The following is a 22,705-nucleotide window of genomic DNA, read 5'->3' on the forward strand; positions in this document are numbered from 1 at the left end:
GAATCTCAGATCTGTTTGTGTCTCAGCCCTCACATACGTTCCATGAGCAGAGAAACCTCTACTATAAGATAGGAGTTAAATGGAAGAAAATACCAGTGTCTCTGGCATTCTAAACTTTGGGTGACATTTCAAGGGAGCCCAGGTTGCAGACATTATTACTTGGAAAAGAACTTCACCAGAGAGCCTACGGCAATGTACGGAGACTAAAACTTTCCGTACTATCCTGACCCGGTTAGTAATTCAGAACTCCAGGCTAAGGTTCAGAGGACATGGGTTCAAATCCCATCATGGCATTGGGGAAATCTGAATTCCATATTTTAAAAAGCTGAAATTAAAAAAATTAGTCCAACAGAGACCTCATAACCACTGTCGATTAGTATAAAAATTCACACAATGTCTTTTAGGGAAGGAAATCTGCCATCTTTACCTGATCTGGTCTACATGTGAATCCAGACCCAAGGCAATGTGGTTAACTGTTAACTGCCCTCCAAGAAATTAGGAATGGGCAATAAATATTGGTTTAGCCAGTCCCAGTGAAGAATTAAAAAAACATGTGTAGCTGAAAATTCTGCTGGTTCTGTCATGCACATACCCCAGTCTAATACAACAAGGAAGTGCCTGGGGTTTATGAATCAAAAGATCATACAAAATCCACCTTGGGAAAGGCATCATCATACTTATCAGTTTTTTTTTCCCGTAAGTATCACTCTCTGTGCTTCTCACTCTTTGTCTTCTGCACTTATACCTTGTGGTTTAAGTCATTTAGACTCCTGTGATGGGAATATGAAAGGCAAATTAGCTAGGGAAGAATAGGTTGGGAAGTTTCAGTCTCCATATCTAGCCATAGGCTCTGTGACGAGCTCTTTTCCAAGTGATAGCACTATGCTTTAAGCAAATCACGTAAATATTCCACTTTACTCAGCAAAACATGGTCAGGGCTATTCAAATTCTCCAAATGTCAATAGGGGGGTGATTTCTGTAGAGCTAGTGCTATTTAAACCCAACATATTCACAATCATATACCTATCTTGTCTTTTTTTCCCATTTTTTGGCACGTGTTAACATTTGGACTGAAATGTAAAGGCACAATCAAGAAGTTTGTGGACAACACAATTAGTCCATTAGTTCATAGTGAGGAGGATAGCTGAAGACTGAAGTAAGGTAAGCAAAGGACTGGTCAGGTGAACAGAAAACTGGCAAACAGCATTCAACCCAGAGAAGTATGAGATAATACATTCATGAGGTTAAACAAGGCAAAGAAATTCGTAAGTAATACAAGAACACCGAAAATACTTTGCAGTGAACATCCTCAGATCCCTGAAAGTACCAGGAAAGGATAATAAAGTGGGTAAAAGGCATTTGAAATCCTTTGAAAACCTAAAAGATCTGCAGATGCTGTAAATCCGAAACAAAACAGAAGTTGCTGGAAAAGCTTAGCTGGTCTGGTAGCATCTGTGAAAAGGAATCAGAATTAACATTTCAGGTCCAGTGACCCTTCCTCACAACAGTTCTGAAATATTAACTCTGATTTCTCTTCACAGATGCTGCCAGACCTCGTGAGCCTTTCCAGCAAACTTCTGTTTTTGTTTCTGATTTGAAATCATTTTCTTTATTAGCCAAGGAATACCAAATGAGAATGCAGAGATGTTACATAGCTGGAGCTATATAAATCATTACCTAGACCCAAAGTTGAGTCTGGATGCGCAGTATGGGCCACCTTATTATAGAAAGATGATAAACCCTCCACCACCAGAGACTCATTCTTCAGCCAGCACAAACACAATGGGATAACTGGCCATGAATGTCATAGGATCCTATGGCTGGCCAAGCTAACATTTATTCATCTAACATGAATTGCTCTTGATGGTGATGGTGAGCTGTCTTCTGAAACTGCTAAGTACACATGCAATGCTGTTAACAAAGTTTCCAGAATTTTGACCCAGTGACAGTGTGCTAGTGACCTAGCTTTGACCTAGATGGTGCCAAGCTTCTTCAGTGTTGTCGGTGCTGCACCCATCCAGGCAAGTGGACAGTATGATATCATACCATTAATTTATGTCTTGTAAATGTGTATCTGTTTTGGCAATTCAGGAGGTGGAGTTACTTGCCACAGAATTCACAGTTTTTGACCAAATACTTCAACAACAATGATAACCCAAAGGGTATTAGCATGGTGTTTGGCAAGGTAATGTTATTGGATATTATGGGGAGATGGTTGCATATTCTTTTGTCGATGATGAACTTTGAAAAGGCAAGGTCTGTGTGTGGGAAATCGTGTTTCACAAATTTGACTGAGATTTTTGAAGAAGGAACAAAGAGGATTGATGAGGGCAAAGCGGTAGACATGATCTACATGGACTTCAGTAAGGCGTTCGACAAGGTTCCCATGGGAGACTGGTTAGAAAGGTTAGATATCATGGAATACAGGGAGAACTAGCCATTTGGATACAGAACTGGCTCAAAGATAGAAGACAGAGTGTGGTGGTGATGGAGGGTTGCTTTTTAGACTGGAGGCCTGTGACCAATGAAATGCCACAAGGACTGGTGCTGGGTCCACTATTTTTCATTATTTATATAAATGATCTTGATGTAAGTATAAGAGGTAAAGTTAGTAAGTTTGCAGATGAGACCAAAATTGGAAGTGTAGTGGACAGTGAAGAAGGTTACCTCAGATTACAATGGGATCTGGATCAGATGGGCCAATGGGCTAAGAAGTGGTAGATAAAGTCCAATTTAGATAAATGCGAGGTGCTGCAGTTTGAGAAAGCAGATCTTAGCAGTACTTATACACTTAATGGTAAGGTCCTGGGAAGTGTTGCTGAACAAAGACCTTGGATGCAGATTCATAGCTCCTTGGAAGTACAGTTTCACGGAGATAGGATAGCGAAGGCAGCGTTTGGTATGCTTTCCTTTCTTGGTCAGAGTTTTGAGTACAGGAGTTGGGAGGTCATGTTGCGGCTGTACAGGACATTGGTTAGGCCATTTTTGGAATACTGCAGGCAATTCAGGACTCCTTCCTCGCGGAAGGATGTTGTGAAACTTGAAAGGGTTCAGAAAAGATTTACAAGGGTGTTGCCAGGGTTGGAGGATTTGAGCTAGAGGGAGAGGTTGAATAGGCTAAGGCTGTTTTCCCTCGTGCGTCGGAGGCTGAGGGGTAACCTGATAGAGGCTTATAAAATCATGAGGGGCATGACAGAATAAATAGACAAGGTCTTTTCACTGGGGTGGGGGAGTCCAGACTAGAGGGCAAAGGGGAAAGATAAAAAAGAGACATAAGGGGTAATATTTTCATGCAGAGGGTGGTGCCTGTGTGGAATGGGCTGCCAGAGGAAGTGGTGGAGGCTGGTACAATTGCAACATTTAAAAGGCATCTGGATGGGTATATGAATAGCAAGGGTTTGGAGGGCTATGGGCTGGGTGCTGGCAGGTGGGACTAGATTAGGTTGGGATATCTGGTCGGCATGGACAAGTTGGACTGAAGGGTCTGTTTCTGTGCTGTACATCTCAATGACTCTATGGACATTGCCTGACATGTGGGGCATGACATTACTTGTCAATTCTCGGCCCAAGCTTCAAAGTTGACCAGGTCTTGTTGTATAAGGATGTGGACTGCATCAGTATGAGAGAAATCAAATTGTACGGAATATTTATTTGCAATCTTCAATGAACATTACCAGATACTGAAGCAGTCCACGTTCAAATGCAACAAGATCTGGACAATATCCAAGTCTGGGCTGACAATTGGCAACTAACATACATGCCACACAAATGCCAAGGAATGGTAATCTCCAATCAGTGACAATCTAATCACCTGTGTTGATACTTAATGCTGTTACTGGAACTCCCACCATGAACATCCTTGGGTTACCAGTGACCAGAACCACAACTGGACTCACTACATAACCACAGTGGCTACAAGAGCAGGTGAGAGCCTTGGAGTACTGCGGTGAATAACTCACCTCCTGATTCCCTAAAGCCTGTCCACTATCTACAAGGGACAAGTCAGGAGCATGATGAACTTCCCAAATGCCTGGAGGGTGCGGCTCAACAACACTCAAGAAAGTTGACACCATCCAGGACAAAGTAGCCCACTTGATTGGCAACACATCCACAAGCATCAACTCCCTCCACCACCAAAGCGTGTACTATTTACAAGATGCACTACAGAAATTCATCAAAGATCCTTAGACGGCACCTTCCAAACCCCCAACCTTGTCCATCCAGAAGGACAAGGGCAACAGAAACATGGGAATATCACCACCTATATTTCCCCTCCAAGCCACTCACCAACCTGACTTGGATATATATCACTGCTCCTTTACCACTGCTGGATCAAAATCCTGGAATGCCCTCGCTAATGGCACATGGATTGCAGCAGTTCAAGAAGGCAGTTCACCACCACATTCTCAAGAGTATTTCGGGATGGGAAATAAATTCTGGCCAGAAGGCACTACCCACACTCCACGAATTAATTTAACAAAAGAATTCTAATCCTACAATGAAGGGAAGGTCACAGTGATGCTGCTAAAGATGTTTGGGCTGAGGACACAAACTGGTGAAACTCCTGCAGCCCATCAGGACCCAGGGACTTTTCATCCAGCAGTTCCAACAACTTGCTGAGCTGCACCTCCCTGGCGATTGTATTTTTCTTGAGTTCCTCCAATCCTTCCACTTCATGATTTACAGCTGTTCCTGGGATTATCACTGATGTCGATTTATCTGTTGCAATAATGTAGTCATTGAAAAATTATCCAGGATGGTATTCTATTGTACATAAGCAATTAGTGCACCTATACTTTACAGTAATCTGATATAAAGGAAGTACAAGTGCTGATTCCATGAAGCAAAATGATGTGATCAAATTGGGTAACAGGAAAAAAACCTTTATCTCAATACAGTTGTGTTATCAGGAGGTTTTATTCTATAGGTTAATGCTTGCATTGGCCACCAAATAAGGTAAAGCTGGAAAACAGGAAGAATCCAGAAAGAAAGAAAGATGTAATATTGTTGAATATTAATGTGTGCCTCATCATGAAAATGTCCAACACACTACACAGCAGTGGAGCTTCAAAGTTCTGCACTGAAGAAAATAAAATTCATTTCCTTATTCACTAAATGTCTTCATCAGCATTTACATCTCTTTGATCCATTCCCCTGACTACTTGATCTGTCCTGAGGTGTGCAAATTCCAACCAAATTGCTCAGGCTAGCACAAATTTCAATGCTAGCTAAAATAAGATTCATTTCTGCCTGCTGGAAAAAAATTTATGCCGAGATATTTTAAGAAAGAAATGGGATGTGCAGGGAGTAATAGTTTATTTTTTAAACTGTTAAACAGAATGGCAACATTATACAGTTGTATGCAGAGGAACCTCGATTGTCCCGTATCCGATTATCCAAATATTGGATTATCCATCAAGATCGCAATGTCCCGAGGCTCAGCTAAACTGTGTTACCCAGCATTCAATTATCCAGAACTCGATTAACCGAATGAAATACTCCCCGCCCATGTCCTTCGGATAATCGAGGTTCCTCTGTACATAGAGAGTAGAGTACCTTTTGGTAAGCACAAAATATAAATTGGAAAACTAGTTCATTAAGTGAGAGATGCCATGAGGTATGAGATTCTGCTAACCGCCTCCAAGAAAGCTTTGTGTCAGGTACAATTCACAAAAAGAAATACAATTCGTCAAAATCCCACCATAAAGCCAGAAAAGTACGCTGTTCTAATCACATTTTACAGATGTTAAGCAGTTAATAAAACCTCTTTCTTATCAATTAGTTCTTGATTAAAAGTGGCTTTCTGGCTGAATCAAGACACACATTACTTTTTTTGGCAGAGATTAATAACACTGTTGTCAAAGTATCCTGCCTTTGTCACTGAATGACTATCATGCAAACCATCTGCAATGTTAGCATCTGTTGGTGGTCTCCTGGGCAGATGTTTTAGTCTTGCTTTCTTGTCACTGGCATTGGCTACATTATTGCAACAGATGTAGACAATCAGAAAAGTGTTCATTCCCATGGTGAATTATCCTGGACTGTGTTTACTATTTTGCATAAGAAATAGGTGCACCTGCACTTTGCTGGAATCAGATATAAAGGAATTGCAAGTGTTAATATATTGAAGCACAATTACATGGTCAAAAGAAGTCACAGACAAAAGTCCTGGTCTCAGAGTAGTTTTATATCAGTAGGTTTTATTCTGTAGGTTAATGTTTGTAGGTCCAAACATAATTAATTAAGTAAAGCTGGAAAACACGAAAAATCCAGAAAGAAATAAAAATGCAATATTGCTGAATACTAAACTAATCTATTACTGAGCACAGCATTTTGGAGCTACAGTGTTTTCGTATCAAGGTAACCCCATAGACATGTCCTCCCTCACTGAATTCTCAATCACACGTTTGGTGCCCAGAAGAAGCATTAAGTCTAACCAGAATGTTTTGCTGCAAAGGAAAATGCATCATGGAGTATGCATATTCATGTGGGCTGCAGCTTTCACAGTCTTGATATGAAGGATCAGGAAGATGAATGTATACTACCATAAATGAACAACAGACTTTTTAAATCAGGTACTGAAAAATATTCTGCAAATTTCTAAAATGCAAATATAGTGATTGAGATAGATTTGTTGAGTTGGTGATGGAAGAGAATAGACAAACAGAAGAAAAGTAAAATCCAATAGCCAAGTTTAAAGAGGTCCACAGAGGTTGATCCAAAAATGGCTAAGGGAATTGAAGAGATGTTGAGCTTACAACCAAGTGTGTAGTAAAAGAAAAACACACATTGATGCAGAAGGCTACCTTGCTACCTTTGTTACATAATATTTTGGACATGCTTAGTTTCTGAAAGTCACTGAGTTGATGAGGAACAAAAACAAATGAAAGCTCGAACAGTATCTGTTGAGAGAGAAACCAAAGTAAAATTTTGAGTCCAATATGACTTCTTCAGAACTGAACTGGGGTAGAAATGTGATGAGTTTGTCGTATTGGGAAAGGTGTGGGGAATAGAATAGAATAGTTGTGTATTGTGACTTGTACGTTTTACAAAAAAAAAGTATAGTGAAGTACTTAAATTGCCATACCACGGTGCCTATAATAACAACAGAAGGCAGAGATAAGAAAAAGAATGTAAGACAAAGTCCATCTTAGTTCAATTAATGGTTTCTGGGTTCAGGAAAAGACAGTACCACTGCAAGATTACCATGTGGGGCTGCTGCCAAAGCAGGCCTCCACACCAGGATACTGGAATCCCAGCCATAAGACTCCAGAGAAGGTGCCCAAAAGATCCCTCCTCCACCTAGCAGAAGTCTTCTCCACTGATAGTGGTTCCCCATGCTTGCCCCTCTGCCAGCCACATCCTTGACACCGCTGCCAGGATTCCGATCTAGGCTCACCACCTCCCACATTCTGGACCCCATGAAGCTGCCTTCCGCCAAAAGGTGAGAAAAAAAGAAAAAAAGAAAAGCAGATGGAATGGACAAGGCCAGGCACAAGAGCCCTGCACTGTCTACTCTGCCACTGCCATCTTGCTTGTTTTATGGTTACGTAGAAGGACAGATCAAGGAAAGATTAAAGAATGAGAGACATTAAATGACAAGGATGTCATGGAGAAAGGAGTGATTATTGGATTATAGATACAAAACATCCTAAATGTTTATGGAAAAATGAAGGACAAATCTGTGAAGTAAGCAAACATATTAAAACAACGTAGACTGAACCAAGAACAAATCATGCTCATGATATGAAGTTGTTGAATTCTGTGTTGAGTCCAGAAGGCTGTAATGTACGGAAATGCAAAATGAGATCCTATCCAAATTGCTAATCTATTTTGCAGCTTGCACTGGATTTCTGTGGAAGACTTTGCAACACCAAGAACAGAAATGTGAACATGACAGCAAGATGTTGAATTAAAATGCAAAGCAACTGGAAGGGCAATGCCATCTGTGTGGACTGAATGAAGGTGTTCTGCATAATGTCAGCTTGCCTGGTTTCCTCCCCACGTCAAGAATGCATTGTGAACAGCAAACACAGGAGACTAAACTGAAACAAGCATAAATAAATCAGTTTCACCTCAAAGTAATATTTGGGGCTTTGGACAGTGAGGAGAAAGGATGTAAAAATCTGGGAGTCATAACTCTTCAGAATGCATACGAAAGTGCCACTGGATGGGGTTTAAGTGCTCGAAGTGATAGGGCAAATAATTAGGACCCTTGCAAGTATCCACACTTACGCCTTTATCTACAGTAAGTGAGGCAAGTTAAAGGAGAGATTATTAGGCAAGTCTGTTTGGTTGTCAGTTCAAGGGAGAAGCAGAGGGTCCCCAGATTATCCATATTGGGTACTGGGTTAACCTGGGAAAGATTTCCCAGGCACAAGACTTCAGCATATCAACATTTAACCTTTGGATATGGTACAGAAAAGGTATACCAGGATGTTGTCTGGTATGGGGATTTTAGCAATGAAGAAAGGTAGGATAGACTGGGTTTGTTTTCAATGCAACACAGGAAGTTGAGGGGCAATCTGATGTAAGTTTAATATTTGTGAATGGCATGAATATAATGGAAAGTCTCAGGGGTGGAGACCCTGAGGTGGAGGGGTCAATCACTAGGGGACACAGGTTCAAGGTACAGGGTGGGGCAAGAGAGATGTGCGAAGCAAGTTTTTCACACAACGGGTGGAGAGTGCCAGGAATGCGCTGCTAGAGGTGGTGGTGGAAGCAGACACAGTAGTAACATTCAAGAAGCACCTAGACAAACACATGACAGGGAGGGGAATAGTGGGATATGGATCCTGTAAGTGAAGATAGTTTTAGTATAGAAGGGCCAAATGTGTCGGTACAGGCTTTGAGGGCCAAAGGACCTGTTCCTGTGCAGTATTATTCTTTGCTCTTTGAATTGAAGTCAATAAATTCAACAGTGTTTCAAATCAATTCTCCCAATTTCATGGCATTCAGGTGACAAAGAATAATAATGGTCAACTACAAGACTTACTGTTGACTGCCCTATATGTCTGATGGCACTACAAAACTAAATGCAATAACATTTAACAAAAAGCCAACACACTACACTTCATTTCTCTAAATGAATGCTCATTATTCTTCCTTTCCTTTCATCATTGTGTACCTTAATGATAACTTTCTATGATTACTATGCACTTAAGATCGCAGAGCACAATGCAGTTTCACCAATGGGCACACAGATAAAGTAGGTCACTATAGATGACTGGGGGTTAACATGCATTTAGTGACATAAGTGCAAACATAATTAATTCAAATCAAAACATATTCCTAATTTTCTACCTGAAGAGTATATACTTCATCAATTTACAAGATTTCCTAGTGCTCCAAGTTAGTCACTCCATTTACTGAAAGATAATACCTTACCAGCAGCTTTTGATGAGTCATGAATAAAATCCTGCATCTGTTCACAGCTTTGTATTTGGCTGTCATCTACACTGTCAACTTCTTGTCTGTAACAAAAAAAATGCAGAATACTCTCTTGTGTAGAGGCAAACACAATTGATTCAACATCATGTATTACTAACATTACAGGCCACTTCATTTCAGGTATTTTCACAATTCAGTAAAATAATGCGATAAAAACATAATGAAATCAAAACATTCGATGCTCATAAATCATGCATGTTTACATACAGGTCACATGTTTTCTTATTTCAAAACCTATAAAGCATAATTCATACAGCAGAGTCTTTAACTCAAAACACAAGAAAAAATGATTAAGGCAGTAAAATGAGGACAAAATCTGTGATTTTTATAATAAAGTGACATACTGCAGGAGAGAAGAAATTGCAACAATATGACTATGCTCTTCAATTACAACTGACAATTCACCATTGCTAGTTAGTATTGCCGTGTTCCATAAATGGATCCAGGTTTTAAATTTTATCTCACCAAAAACAAATTTTCTATTTCCTACTACAATGGGTTCAGTTAGGCAACTGTTAGCGACTGGACATGTAATCCAAGCAATTGCACTAAGAATTCAAATTATACAGGTTTAAACTTGGATTTTGATACTGAATTCAGTGCAAGAAAATTTGAAAATACAAAGTGAACATAAAACTGTCACATTGCCATTATAACAGGCTCACTATTTGGTGAAGGAAACATGAGACAAACTAGCTTGGCTATGGCTCCAGTATCACACCAACTGGATTAACTCTTGACTTCCCTGTGAAGTGGCCCAACATGCCACTCAGTTACAGATCAGCAGTAAATGTCAGAGGTTAGTTAAATGTGCAGAAAACCTTGATCAGACACACTTCAAGTTGTATGAACAATTCTGGTCTCAAAATATTGGATTTTTAAAAGTCATTCAGGGATGGGGGACTTGCTGGCTGGACTGGCTTTTATTGCCCATCACTAATTGCTCTTAACATGATGGTGGCAGTGGTGAGCTACCTTCTTGAACTGCTGCTATCCATTTGACAAAGGTACAGTCAGTGAGAGTGTTTCCAGGCTTCTGACCAACAACACAAAAACAACGGCAATATAGAACAAAGAAAACTTACAGCCCAGGAACAGGCCCTTCAGCCCTCCAAGCCTGAGCTGATCCAAATCCAGTGTCTAAACCTGTCGCCCAATTCCTAAGCATCTGTATCCCTCTGCTCCCCACCTATTCATGCATCTGTCAAGACACATCTTAAATGAATCTACTGTGCCTGCCTCTACTACCTCTGCTGGCAACGTGTTCCAGACACCCACCACCCTCTGTGTAAAGTACTTGCCGCATGTATCCCCCTTAAACTATTCACTCTCACCTTGAAAGTGTGACCTCTCGTTATTGAATCCCTCACCCTGGGAAAAAACATATCTCCATCCACCCTGTCTATACCCTTCATGATTTTGTAAACCTCAATCAGGCTCCCCCTCGATCTCCTTTTCTCTATTGAAAAAAAACCTAACCTACTCAACCTCTCTTCATAGCTAGCACCTTCCAAACTAGGCAACATCCTCGTAAACCTTCTCTGCACCTTCTCCAAAGCGTCCACATTCTTTTGGTAATGTGATGAACAGAACTGTACATGGTACAATTCCAAATCAGGAGGGGAGAGTGGGTTTGAGAGGAACCTGCAGGTTGCGGTGCTTCCATTCACCTGTTGCACTTGTCTTTCTTGATGGTATTAATCATGGATCTGGTAGATGCAGTCTGAGGAGCCTTGGTGAATTTCTGTAGTGCATCTTGTAGTTTGCTCACATTGCTACTCCTATGAATCAGTGGTGAATGTTTTGGATGCTAATCAAGCGGGCTGTCAAGCTTCTTGAGTGTTGTTGGAGCTGTTCTCATCCAGTTAAGTGGGGAGAGTTGTTCCCTCTACCTGGGGAGCTCTGTTAATGTTGATTGACATCCAGACACACAACTTCTGCTTCCAAAAGCTACAGCTTCACACAGACTTTGAAGGTCTACCCAGTAGAAAAATATTAGAATGGTGGATGGAATGAGCTGCCAGAGGAGCGGTGATGACTGGTACAATTACAACATTTAAAAAGCATCTGAATGGGTATATGGATAGGAAGGGCTTTGAGGGATATGGGCCAAATGCTGTAAATGGGACTTGATTAATTTAGGATATCTGGTCAGCATGGACGAGTTGGAACAAAGGGTCTGTTTCCATGCTGCACATTTCTATAACTCTATCAACGTAGGTGGGGTGCATTCTGGCACATTCCTGACCTATGCCTGAAATGGTGAACTGGGTATGGGGAGGTCAAGTGATGATTTTTTATTGTGGGATTCCTAGTCTTGACCTGCTCTTGTAGTCACTACATTTATGTGCCTAGTCCAGTTCAGTTTCCAGTCAATGGTAACACCCAAATAGTTGGTCGGGGTGATTTAGCGATGGTCATGCCACTGAATATCAAAATGTGATATTTGGATTCTCTCGTTTTGATAGGTTCATTGCCTGACACTGTGGGGTGTGGATGATATTTGTCACTTGTCAATCCAAGCCTGGATACAGTCCTGATCTTGCTGGCTTCAGTAACTGAAGTTGTGAATGATGCTAACAATTGTGTAATTATCACATTCAGACTTCTGATCTTATGATAGGGAGAAAGGTGACTTATGAAATAGTTGAAGGTAGATGGACCTGGGCACAATGCTGAGGAATTTCTGCAATGTCGTTCCACAGCTGAGATGATCAACATCTAAAAATCAGTATTACCTTCCTAAGTGCTAGATATGACTTCAACCAGCAGAGAGTTTTCTCCTGATTCCCACTGACTCCAGTTTTGCGAGGGTTCCGTGATACCACATTCAGTGAAATAAGGCCTTCATGTCAAGGGCAGTCAGTCTCGTCTCACCTCTAGAATTCAGCTCTTTTGTCCATGTTTGAATTAAGGCTGCAATCGTCAGGAGTTGAATGGCCTTGGTGGAATCTAAATGGTGGAATCAGTAAGCAGCTTATTACTAAGCGAATTCTACGTGACAACACAGTTAATGACTCTTTCAATTGCTTCAGTGATGATCGAAGTTGACTGATGGGGTGGTAATTGTTCAGTTTGGATTTCTCCTGCTTTTTGTGTACACGACATACCTGGCAAACTATCGACAGAACAGTTTAGCTGTCAGTTTTGTAGCTGTACTGAAACAGACTGGCTACGTTTGGATCAAGTTCTGGAGCACCAGTCTTCAGTGCCATTGCCAGAATTTTGTCAGAATCCGTAGTCTTTGCAGCATCCTCTAGCTCCAACTGTTTCTTAATATGCCAGAGCGAATTAAATGGCTGAGGAGTGGCATCAATGATATTGGGATGCTCTGTAGGAGACCAAAATGAATACCCACTTGGCAATTCTGACTGAAGACAGTCAAGAATGCTTCAGTCTCATCTTTTGAACTGATGTTTTGGTCAACCCAATTTTTGAGGTTAATGAAGCTTGATATTAATGAAGCTTGCTCCTCCAGTGAGTTATTCGGGTTCATGAACTGTCCACCACCATTCATGACAATGTAACAGGACTGCAGATCTTAGATTTGGTCTATTGGTTTTGGAAAGGCTTAACCCTGTCTTTAACTTGCTGCTTATGCTGTTTGGTACATGAGTAGTGTTGTGTTCTGGCTTCAAGAAGTTGACACTTCTGTTGTCACTGGTGCTATTGTTGACAAGCCCTCCTGCACTCTTCATTAAACAGGTTGATCCTCTGACTTAATGGTAGTGGTAGAATAGAGGATATGCCAAGCGATTAGGTTGACGATTGTGTTCAATTACATTTCTGCTGCTGCTGAGGGCTGACAGTGCCTCCTGGATGCTCAGTCTCGGGTTGTTAGAACTATTTGAAATCTAAGAAAAAAAGTGAGGACTACAGATGCTGGAGATCAGAGTTGAAAAGTGTGGCACTGGAAACGCAACAACAGGCCAGACAGCATCCTGAAGAAGGGCTTATGCCCGAAACGCCGATTCTCCTTCTCCTTTGATGCTGCCTGACCTGCTGCGTTTTTCCAGCAACACATTTTTAAGCTCTGATCCCCAGCATCTGCAGTCCGCACTTTCTCCTAGCATCCAAAGAGCAGAAGTGTTGACATTTCAGGCATAAGCCCTTCATCAGCATTGTGTCTACTTGAAATCTAACCAATTTAGCACAGCAATAATGCCACAGAGCACATTTAAAAATCCTCAATAGAAAGGTGGGCCTTCATCTCCACGTAGAAATACGTGGTGGTCATTCCTCCTATCAACACAGATTGTTGAGATTGAAATGAAATATGTTTTTCTTTATTGGTTTCAACACCTGCTTAGGATTTGACTAACTCTGTCAGTTGTGGTGCTGCTGAGCCATTCTTGATGATGGACACTGAAACCCTCCACCCAGAGTATTTTGTCACCCTGAGTGCTTCCTTCATGTGGTGTTCAACACAGGAGTAATGATTCATCAGCTCAGGGTGGTATGTGATAATCAACAGGAGGTAGCTAGCCCATGTATGACCCGACATGTCATGGGGTTTGAAGTCAATATTCAGGATTCCCAAGGCAACTCCCTCCTAACTGGATACCACAGTGATTATCACTGTGGTATTCGAGACATCATCAGTAAGATTAGATTCTGAGAGTATAACTACGTCAGGATGTGAGATAACTGTCCTAAAGTTTGCATGCAATCCCAAATGTTACTAAGGAGGACTCAAGGATGTTTATCAGGGCTGAGTGTCTTGTTGTTTCTGCTACTTAGTCCAGTTTCATTCCTTCCGAGACTTTTTTTAAAGAAATTTAATGCAACTGAGTGACTTGTTAGGCCATTAGAGAAGCCAGTTAAGTTCCTCGTCTGGAATCACTTGTAGGCAAGACCAGTTAAGGATTAATTTTAATGACAATCAATAATGGCTATATGGTCACCTACTGGAGTCCTTTAATTCCAGATTTTTTTAAACATTTAAATGACACTATCTGTTTTGGTGGGATTTGAATCTGGGTCCCCAGAGCAGTATCTGGGTCTCTGGATTACTAGTTTAGTAACATTACCAATATATTATTACCTTCAGGTGATATAAAAATGATTCATATACGTAACAGAAGACTAAACGTTGCGTCAGTAAACATGTTACAGCAAGGACGTGGTCATCTAGCTGATTGTATCCATGCCACTTCTCTGCGGGTGCAACCCAGCTATTCCCAGCCTACCCCCTGTAGCTTTTGTCCGTTCTTTTCACTAGCTTTGAGGTTTGTGAATCCTTGAAGTTTATTACTCCATGTATTTTATTAGCCACTTGTAACCAAATAAATTATTTTCACTCTGGCTTGTTCCTGTCTTTTTCCATAGAATCTTAAGATTTAGGTTGGCTATGATCATTGTCCCCTGAACACTCCCCGACAGACACTTGACACATTGGAGCCACCTCATTCCCAAGAACCAGATCTACCAGTAAAACATGCTAATCCACAAAATTTGTCTTCATACTCATGATCTCTTCCCCATATATCACAGTTTACAATTAGGACATTAAAGTTGATCACTATAAGTTCTATTTCATTTTTGCACATCTCTAATTTCCTTGCAAATTTATTGTTCAATGTCTTTGTCACTAATTACTGGGCTACTCTGTACATTCAGTAGTTAACAGGATCTCTATTGTTTCATAGCTCCGACCAATTGAATTGAATTGAATTTGGGCTTCTGTATCTTCTCCCTGATGGTACAGGTTGTAGAAAAACATTGCAAGGGTGGGATGGATATTTAAGAACGCTGGTGGCCTTTCCTTGACAGCGGGCCTGGTAGAGGGATTCTGTAGATGGGAGGTTGGCCTTTGTGACTGTTGGGCTGAGTTCACCACTCTCTGTAACCATCTCCAATCTTGAATAGTACAGTTGCCATACCAGGTAGTGATACATCCAGACAAAATGGTCTCAATGGCGCACCTATAAACTTTGGCAAGGGTTTTCGTCATCATGCCAAATCTCCTCAGCTGCCTATGGATGACCACTCCCAGAGGCTTGACACTCTCCACTCGTTCCACCTCTGTGCTGTTAATGTGTAGGAGGGGGATGAATAACATGCCGCCGGAAGTCAATAATGAGCTCCTTGGTTTTGCTGGCATTGAGAGCTAGGTTGTTCTCAGTGCACTATTTTTCCAGGTCTTCTACCTCCCATCTGCAGTCTGTTTCATCGCCATCTGAGATTCGACCGGCCATGTGGTGTCATCAGCGAACTTGTAAATGGCATTTATCCGGTATTTGGCGATGCAGTCATGGGTATACAGTGAGTACAGTAGGAGGCCGAGTACACACCCCTGGGAGGCTCCAGTGTTGAGTGTTAGTGAGGATGAAATATTGTCCCCAATCTTCACTGATATGGCATCTGACGTTGATCTGTTGGTCCTATAGGCAAATTGGAGTGGTTAAGAGTAACGGGGAGGCTGATGCTGATTAATGCCATGACCAGCATTTCAAAGCACTTCATGACCACTGAAGTTAGGGCCACTGGGCGGTAGTCATTGAGACATGCTGCGTGAGCTTTAGGCACAGGGATGATGTTGGCCATCTTGAAACAGGCAGAGACAGTGGCCTGTTGCAGGGAGAGATTGAAGGTGTTTGTGAAGACCTATGCCAGTTGACCTGCACATGCTCTGAGTGCACGGCCTGGTACTCCATCTGGGTCCCATTGCTTTCCTTGGATTCACATGAAGGAAAACTGATCTGACCTCTGATGCTGTGACTGTTGGGATAAGTTTATCAGGGCTTGTTGGAATAGGTGTTACCTCTCTGTCAAAATTCTGCTCAAAGCAAGCATAGAAGGCGTTAAGACGATCTGCTATCTTGCACTGTCTCTTTTTAGAACTGTAATATCATTCAGTCCTTGTCATAGTTGCTGTGTGTCTGTCTGGGTCTCTAGTTTGGATCGGCATCAGTCCTTAGCTGTCTTAATGGCTCTGCAAAGGTCAAACGTGGATTCCTTACATTTGAGTGGGTCTCCTGATATGAAGGCCTCACACCTGGTTTTTTAGCAGGTTCTGTATGTCCTGATTCATCCAGGGTTACCTGTTAGGGAACACCCGGATTGACATCCTCGAGACCAAGTGGATTTTGTCCTCGAGACCTCTTTCTGCAACACTGTAATAGGCTCCTTAATGAGTGAGCTATTTTCTTTCCTTCTTTATCTTTCACAAATACTTGTATCCAGGACTATTTAGAACCCAGTGCTTGATTATCGAGATGTAAAGAAATATTAGGAAGACAAAAACCATTGTCTTTGGTTGCTGCCAAAAACTCAATCTCTTTCTTAAACAACTACTTGAGACTGAAACACTATTATTAATCTTAGGATGAGCTTCTGACAATATGCCAGTGCCATAACCAAGACAACTTGTCTCCGATTAAAACAGGAAATGATAGCAACGTTCAGCAAGCCAGGCAGCAAATGCGAAAACAGAAACAGAGTCAATCTTTCGGGTCAAACCCAGTCAGTTCCCCACTGAATACTTCTACCATTTTGTTCATTATTTCAGATGTCCAACAGCAGTATTTTGCTTTACTATTTCCACTTCCATGAAATCACCCAATTCTGTCCCACCTCAGCCCATCTGCTATGTAATCTATAATCCTTTGAAACCTTCAGAGTTGACTTTTTTAAATTCATTCATTCATTGACGGAATGTGGGAATCTCAGGCTCGACCAACATTTATTGCCCATCCCTAATAGCCCAGAGGACAGTGATGGATCAACCTCATTGCTTTGGGTCTGGAGTCACATGTAGGCGAAACTAGGATAGCAGATTTCCTTTCCAAAAGGACATGAGTCAACCAGGTGGGTTCTTTTCCCAACAATTGGCTTCATGGTCATCAATAGGCTGGAATTCCAGGTTCTTTATTGAATTCAAATTCTGGCATCCACCATGGCAGGATTTGAATCTCGGTCTCCACAACATCAGCTGAGTTTTTGCATTCATAGTCTAGTGATAACACCACTAGGCCATTACTTCCCCATGTAACGGAGTCCTGGCCAACCTCAAATTCTACAAAGTTAAGGTCACCAAAAATTCTGTTGTCCAAGTCCTAACTTGTACCAAGTCCCCTTCTCCCATCTCTCCCTGTTACCTTGGTTGCTCATTCACTTGCACTGACCCTCAATTAGGCAACACCTTGATTTTAAAATTCTCATTCTTGTTTTGAAATCTCTCCTTTTCCTTATCCTTCTCTTTCTCTACCTCTACAATTACATCCAGCCTGACAAATCTTAGAGATATCTGCATCAACTCTGGCCCCTTTTTTGTAAATTCATTCATGGAATCAGGGAATCGCTGGCTAGGCCACCTTTTGTTGACTATCCCAAAGGGCAGTTAAGAGCCAATCAACTGCTGTGGGCAGGAGTCACAATTAGTCTAGACCAGGTAAGGATAGCACTTTCTTCCCTAGGGAGCATTAGCAAACCACATGGGTTTTTCCAACAATCAACAACGTCGTGGTCATCATCAGACTGGTTTCAGTAGACTGGCAAATAGTAAATGTAACACCATAATTTATGTGGGAGGATAGAGTAAAACGAGCATGACATGCCTGCTAGTTGGATATCAGTAGCAGGGCAAATAATATAATCTCTTATAAAGGATGTGATAGCTAGGCATTTTGAAAATAATGATATAATTGGGCAAAATCAACAAAGACTTATGAAAAAGGAATTGATGCATAAACTTGTGAGAGTTTCATGTGGCTGCAATTAGCAGAACAGCTACGCCAGAACCGAAAATGTGACGGATTTAGATTTTTATAAGGTTTTGACAAGGTCCCACACAAGTTAGTAAACAAAACCATAGACACGAGACTGGGGTATTACACTGTTGTAGAATATGGGAAGGATGGTGAATGAATATGGATAGGCTGTTGAGTGAATCCTTGTGGGTATGCAAGCTAGTCAAGATGTGAGAGGTTTGAGTATAGTTGCTGAGCAGGTTTGCAGGTGTGCATGGCCGAGTGTGTCTGAGCCACTCACACACACACATCGTCCCTCTCTTCTTCCATCCCTAAAGATCGAACAACAAAGCAGAAAATCTCTGGCCGACTGAGGACCCACATCTGATTCCCACTTCCACGTGAAATCCATCAAGGCCAGCTCAGAGTCTTTCCCACTGGAAGGGAACCAAGGTCAATTTTAGCTAAGCCAAATCCTTAATTCGGTTCTGGACCCCATCCCCCTGACCTGGTGATCAGGACTTGAGAACAAATAGAGTCTTTTTCCCTTTGTTTTTCTGAAATGCATAAAAAGGATTTTGAGTTAGCTCTGCTGTTTGGCACTTTTTAAATGATAAGTTTATCAATTACTCAACCAAATGAACAAACTATTGCCTTGGAATTGTTGACTGTTCTAAATTGTTGTGGTAAGCTTTGTTTTTCTAGAGTTTGTTCACTTGTCATGGAGTGTGAGAAAAAATTGAAACATGACCCCACCCTGATACAAATCGTTTGGTTAACTCTGGGCTAAGTGATTGGACAAGAACAGGTTGATTGGAATCATGGAAGAGTGTGATGCTGGAAAAGCACAGCAGGTCAGGCAGCATCCAAGGAGCAGGAGAATTGACATTTTGGGCATAAGCCCTGATGAAGGGCTTAAGCCCAAAACGTCAATTCTCCTGCTCCTCGGATGCTGCCTGACTTGCTGTGCTTTTCCAGCACCACACTCTCAACTCTGATCTCCAGCGTCTGCAGTCTTCACTTTCTACTGGAATTATAGAATCCCTACAGTGCAGAAAGAGGCCATGTGGCCCATTGATTCTGCTCTGACCCTCTGTACAGGTTCCCACCCTGATCCACCCCACCACCCTCTCCATATAACCCTGCATTTATCATGGCTAATCTATCTAACCTGCACATCCCTGGATGCTAGAGGACAATTTAACATGCATATCTTTAGACTGTGGGAGGAAACTAGACCTCCTGGCAGAATCTCACACAGGGAAGATGAGAAAGGGCAAACTCCACATAGACAGTCACCCTGTTACTGTGAAGCAGCAGTGCTAACCACTGTGCCAGTTAATATATTATGACTAAGTGCAAAATTATTTACTTCAGGGGAAAAAAGTGAATGACAATGTATTTCTTAAATGACAAGAGGGTTTGGGAAATTTTGATATCGCAAGAGTCCCAACTGTCCCTGTATACAAGTTAACGCCAAATGTTTTTTAAAGAAGTTGGACATATATAAAAAATTGGCTGAATTTTACCATAGCTTGGCTAAAGTGTCAATTTTGTAAAAACAATGACTGTAGATGCTGGAAACCAGATTCTGGGTTAGTGGTGCTGGAAGAGCACAGCAGTTCAGGCAGCATCCGAGGAGCTGTAAAATCGATGTTTCGGGCAAAAGCCCTTCATCAGGAATAAAGTGTCAATTTTGCCTAGTTTCATGGAGGGTTTCTCAAATTCACCCCAAACTCACCTTGTTAACTACTCATCACACCCTTCAGCACTCCTCTCGCCAGACATTAGCCCGATTCGAGTCTTACCATACCCAAAAGAAACATAGAAAATAGGCGCAGAAGTAGGCCACTCAGCCTTTCGAGTCTGCACCACCATTCAATATGAGCATGGCTGATCACACAATCTCAGTATCTCACTCCCACCCTTTTCCCATGCCCCTTGATCCCGTTAGCCGCAAGGACCAGGTCCAGCTTCCTCCTGAATATATTGGTCCCAACAGCTTTCTGTGGGAGAGAAATCCACAGGTTCACAACTTTGAGTGAAGAAATTCCTCATCTCAGTCCTGAATGGCTTACCCCTCAATCTTAGACCATGACCCCCTAGTTCTGGACTTCCCCAACATTAGGAACATTCTTCCCAAATATTTCTTTTCGAGTCCCACAAGGAGTTTGTATGTTTTATGAGACCGCCCACCGGCATTCTTTTAAATTCCAGTGAATACAAGCCCAGTTGATTCAGTCTTTCCTCATATGACAGTCTTGTCATCCCAAGAATCAGTGTGGTGACTCCCTCAATAGCAAGAATGTCTTTCCTCAGACTAGGAGACCAAAACTGCACGATACTCAAGGCATCCTTACTCCAATACTCAAATCCTTTCACTTTGAAGGAGAGCATGCCATTACCTTTCCTCACTGCCTGCTGTACCTGCATGCCAACCTTCAGCGACTGTTCCATCATGACATCTACTGATTCACTATGTCTACTCTATTGGTCACATCCTCTAATTCCCTCTAATGAATCCATGCTGATCAGGACCGATTTTGTCACGGTTTTCCAAACGCTTAGTAATTACATCGTTAATGATTGACTCCAGTATTTTCCCCACCACTGATATCATGCTAACCAGCCTATAATTTCCCATTTTCTCTCTCCATGTTTAAAGAGTAGCATTGCACTAGCTGCCTTCCAGTCCATTGGAACTCATCCAGAGTCCACAGAATGCTGGAAAATGATCACCAATGCATCCGTTATTTCTAAAGCCACTTCCTAAAGTAATCTGGGATGCAGAGCATCAGGTCTGGAGATTTATCAGATTTTAATCCCATCAATTTTCCCAATATCATTTCCAGAATAAGAAGGATTACCTTCAGTTCCTCCTTCATGCTGGACTCTGTCCCCTAGCATTTTTTTGAAGATTATTTGTGTCTGCCTTAGTGAAGACAGATCCAAAGTACTTGTTCAAGGGGTCTGCCATCTCACTGTTGTCCATTATGAATTCACCTGATTCTAACTGCAAGGGAATGGGCGGCGCAGTGGTTACCACTGCTGCCTCACAGCGCCAGAGACCCAGGTTCAATTCCCGCCTCAGGCGACTGACTGTGTGGAGTTTGCACATTTGCCCCGTGTCTGCGTGGGTTTCCTCCGGGTCCTCAGGTTTCCTCCCACAGTCCAAAAATGTGCAGATTAAGTGAATTGGCCATGCTAAATTGCCCGTAGTGTTAGGTGAAGGGGTAAATGGAGGGGAGTGGGTCTGGATGGGTTGCGCTTCAGTGGGTCGGTGTGGACTTGTTGGGCCGAAGGGCCTGTTTCCACACTGTAAGTAATCTAATCTAATCCAATATTAAAGACCTACATTTGACTTCACCAGTCTTTTTCTCTTCACATATCTATAGACAGTTTTTATGTTTTCTGCAAACTTGCTCTCTCATTCTATTTTGCCTTTCTAAATTGAGCCCTTTGTCCTCCTCTGATGAATTTTAAATTTCGCCCAATCCTTGCATTTGCTGCTTTTTCTGGCCAATTTATACGTCTCCACTTTGGCTTTAACACTGTTCCAGATTTCCCTTGTTAGCAATGGTTGAGTCACCTTCCCTGTTTTACTCTTATGCCAGACAGGGATGTACAACTGTTGAAGTTTATCCATGCATTCATTAAACGTCTCCCATTGTCTATCCACCGTCAATCCCTTGCGTATCCTTGGCCAGTTTATTCTAGCCAATGCATGCCTCATAACATCAAAGTTAGCTTTATTTAAGCTCTGGAGCCTAGTATCAGATTTAACTGTCTCTCTCTCTCTCTCCATCTTAATGAAGAATTCTACCATATTATGGTCACTCTTCCCCAAAGGATCTCACACTACAATGTTGCTAATTAATCCTCTCTTGTTAACAATCCCCAGTCTAGGGTGGCATGCTCTCTAGTTGGTTCTCGACATATTGTTCAAGGAAACAGTCTCTCATACATTACAGGAAGTTCTCCTCCATGGTTAGCCCAATCAATATGTAGATTGAAGTCACCCATAATAACTGGTGTACCCTTACTGCATGCATCTCTAATTTCCTGTTTGATACAGTTCCCAACATTAGAATTACTGTTTAGTGATCAGCACACAACTGCCACTCTTGTCTGTTTCCCTTTGACGTTCTGCAGTTCTACCTACACTGATTGCACATTGGGAGAAAGTGAGGACTGCAAATGCTGGAGATCAGAGTTGAGAAGACAGGCAACATCCGAGAAGCAGGACAGTCGACATTTTGGGCATAAGGCCTTAATGAGGAATGTTTGTTTGTTTGTGTTTGCGCGCGTGGAGGGGCTGAGAAATAAATTCGAGGTGGGGTGGGGATGAGGTAGCTGGGAAGGCAATAGGTAGACGCAGCTGGGGTATGATGGTGGTAGGTCAGAAGGGAGGGCGGAGTGGTTTGGTGGGAAGGAAGATGGATAAGTGGGACAGTTCAAGAAGGTGGTGCCCAGTTGGAGGATTGGGTCTAGGATGAGGTGGGGGGAGAGGAGATGAGGAAACTGGTGATAACCTCACCTTCCATCACCAAACCATCTCCCAGTTA

General features: G+C 42.0%; 1 protein-coding gene across 10 annotated transcripts in view; it reads right to left on the reverse strand.

The window, feature by feature from the left end:
• LOC122550075 (zinc finger protein 438-like) overlaps positions 1-22,705 on the reverse strand; it is a 244,880-nt gene that overhangs the window by 55,307 nt on the left and 166,868 nt on the right. For 7 of the 10 annotated variants that reach the window (XM_043690585.1, XM_043690584.1, XM_043690587.1 and 4 more), the window contains one exon: positions 9,388-9,473. The exons of 1 other annotated variant lie outside the window; for it this stretch is intronic. In XM_043690585.1, the coding sequence (XP_043546520.1) occupies positions 9,388-9,473 (86 nt within the window). Of the gene's footprint in view, positions 1-677; positions 767-9,387; positions 9,474-12,188; positions 12,208-22,705 lie in introns of those variants that run through there. 2 more of the 10 variants (XM_043690591.1, XM_043690594.1) reach the window with 2 other exon arrangements.

This window comes from Chiloscyllium plagiosum, chromosome 5 (assembly GCF_004010195.1).
Source record: "Chiloscyllium plagiosum isolate BGI_BamShark_2017 chromosome 5, ASM401019v2, whole genome shotgun sequence".
Classification (NCBI taxonomy): domain Eukaryota; kingdom Metazoa; phylum Chordata; class Chondrichthyes; order Orectolobiformes; family Hemiscylliidae; genus Chiloscyllium; species Chiloscyllium plagiosum.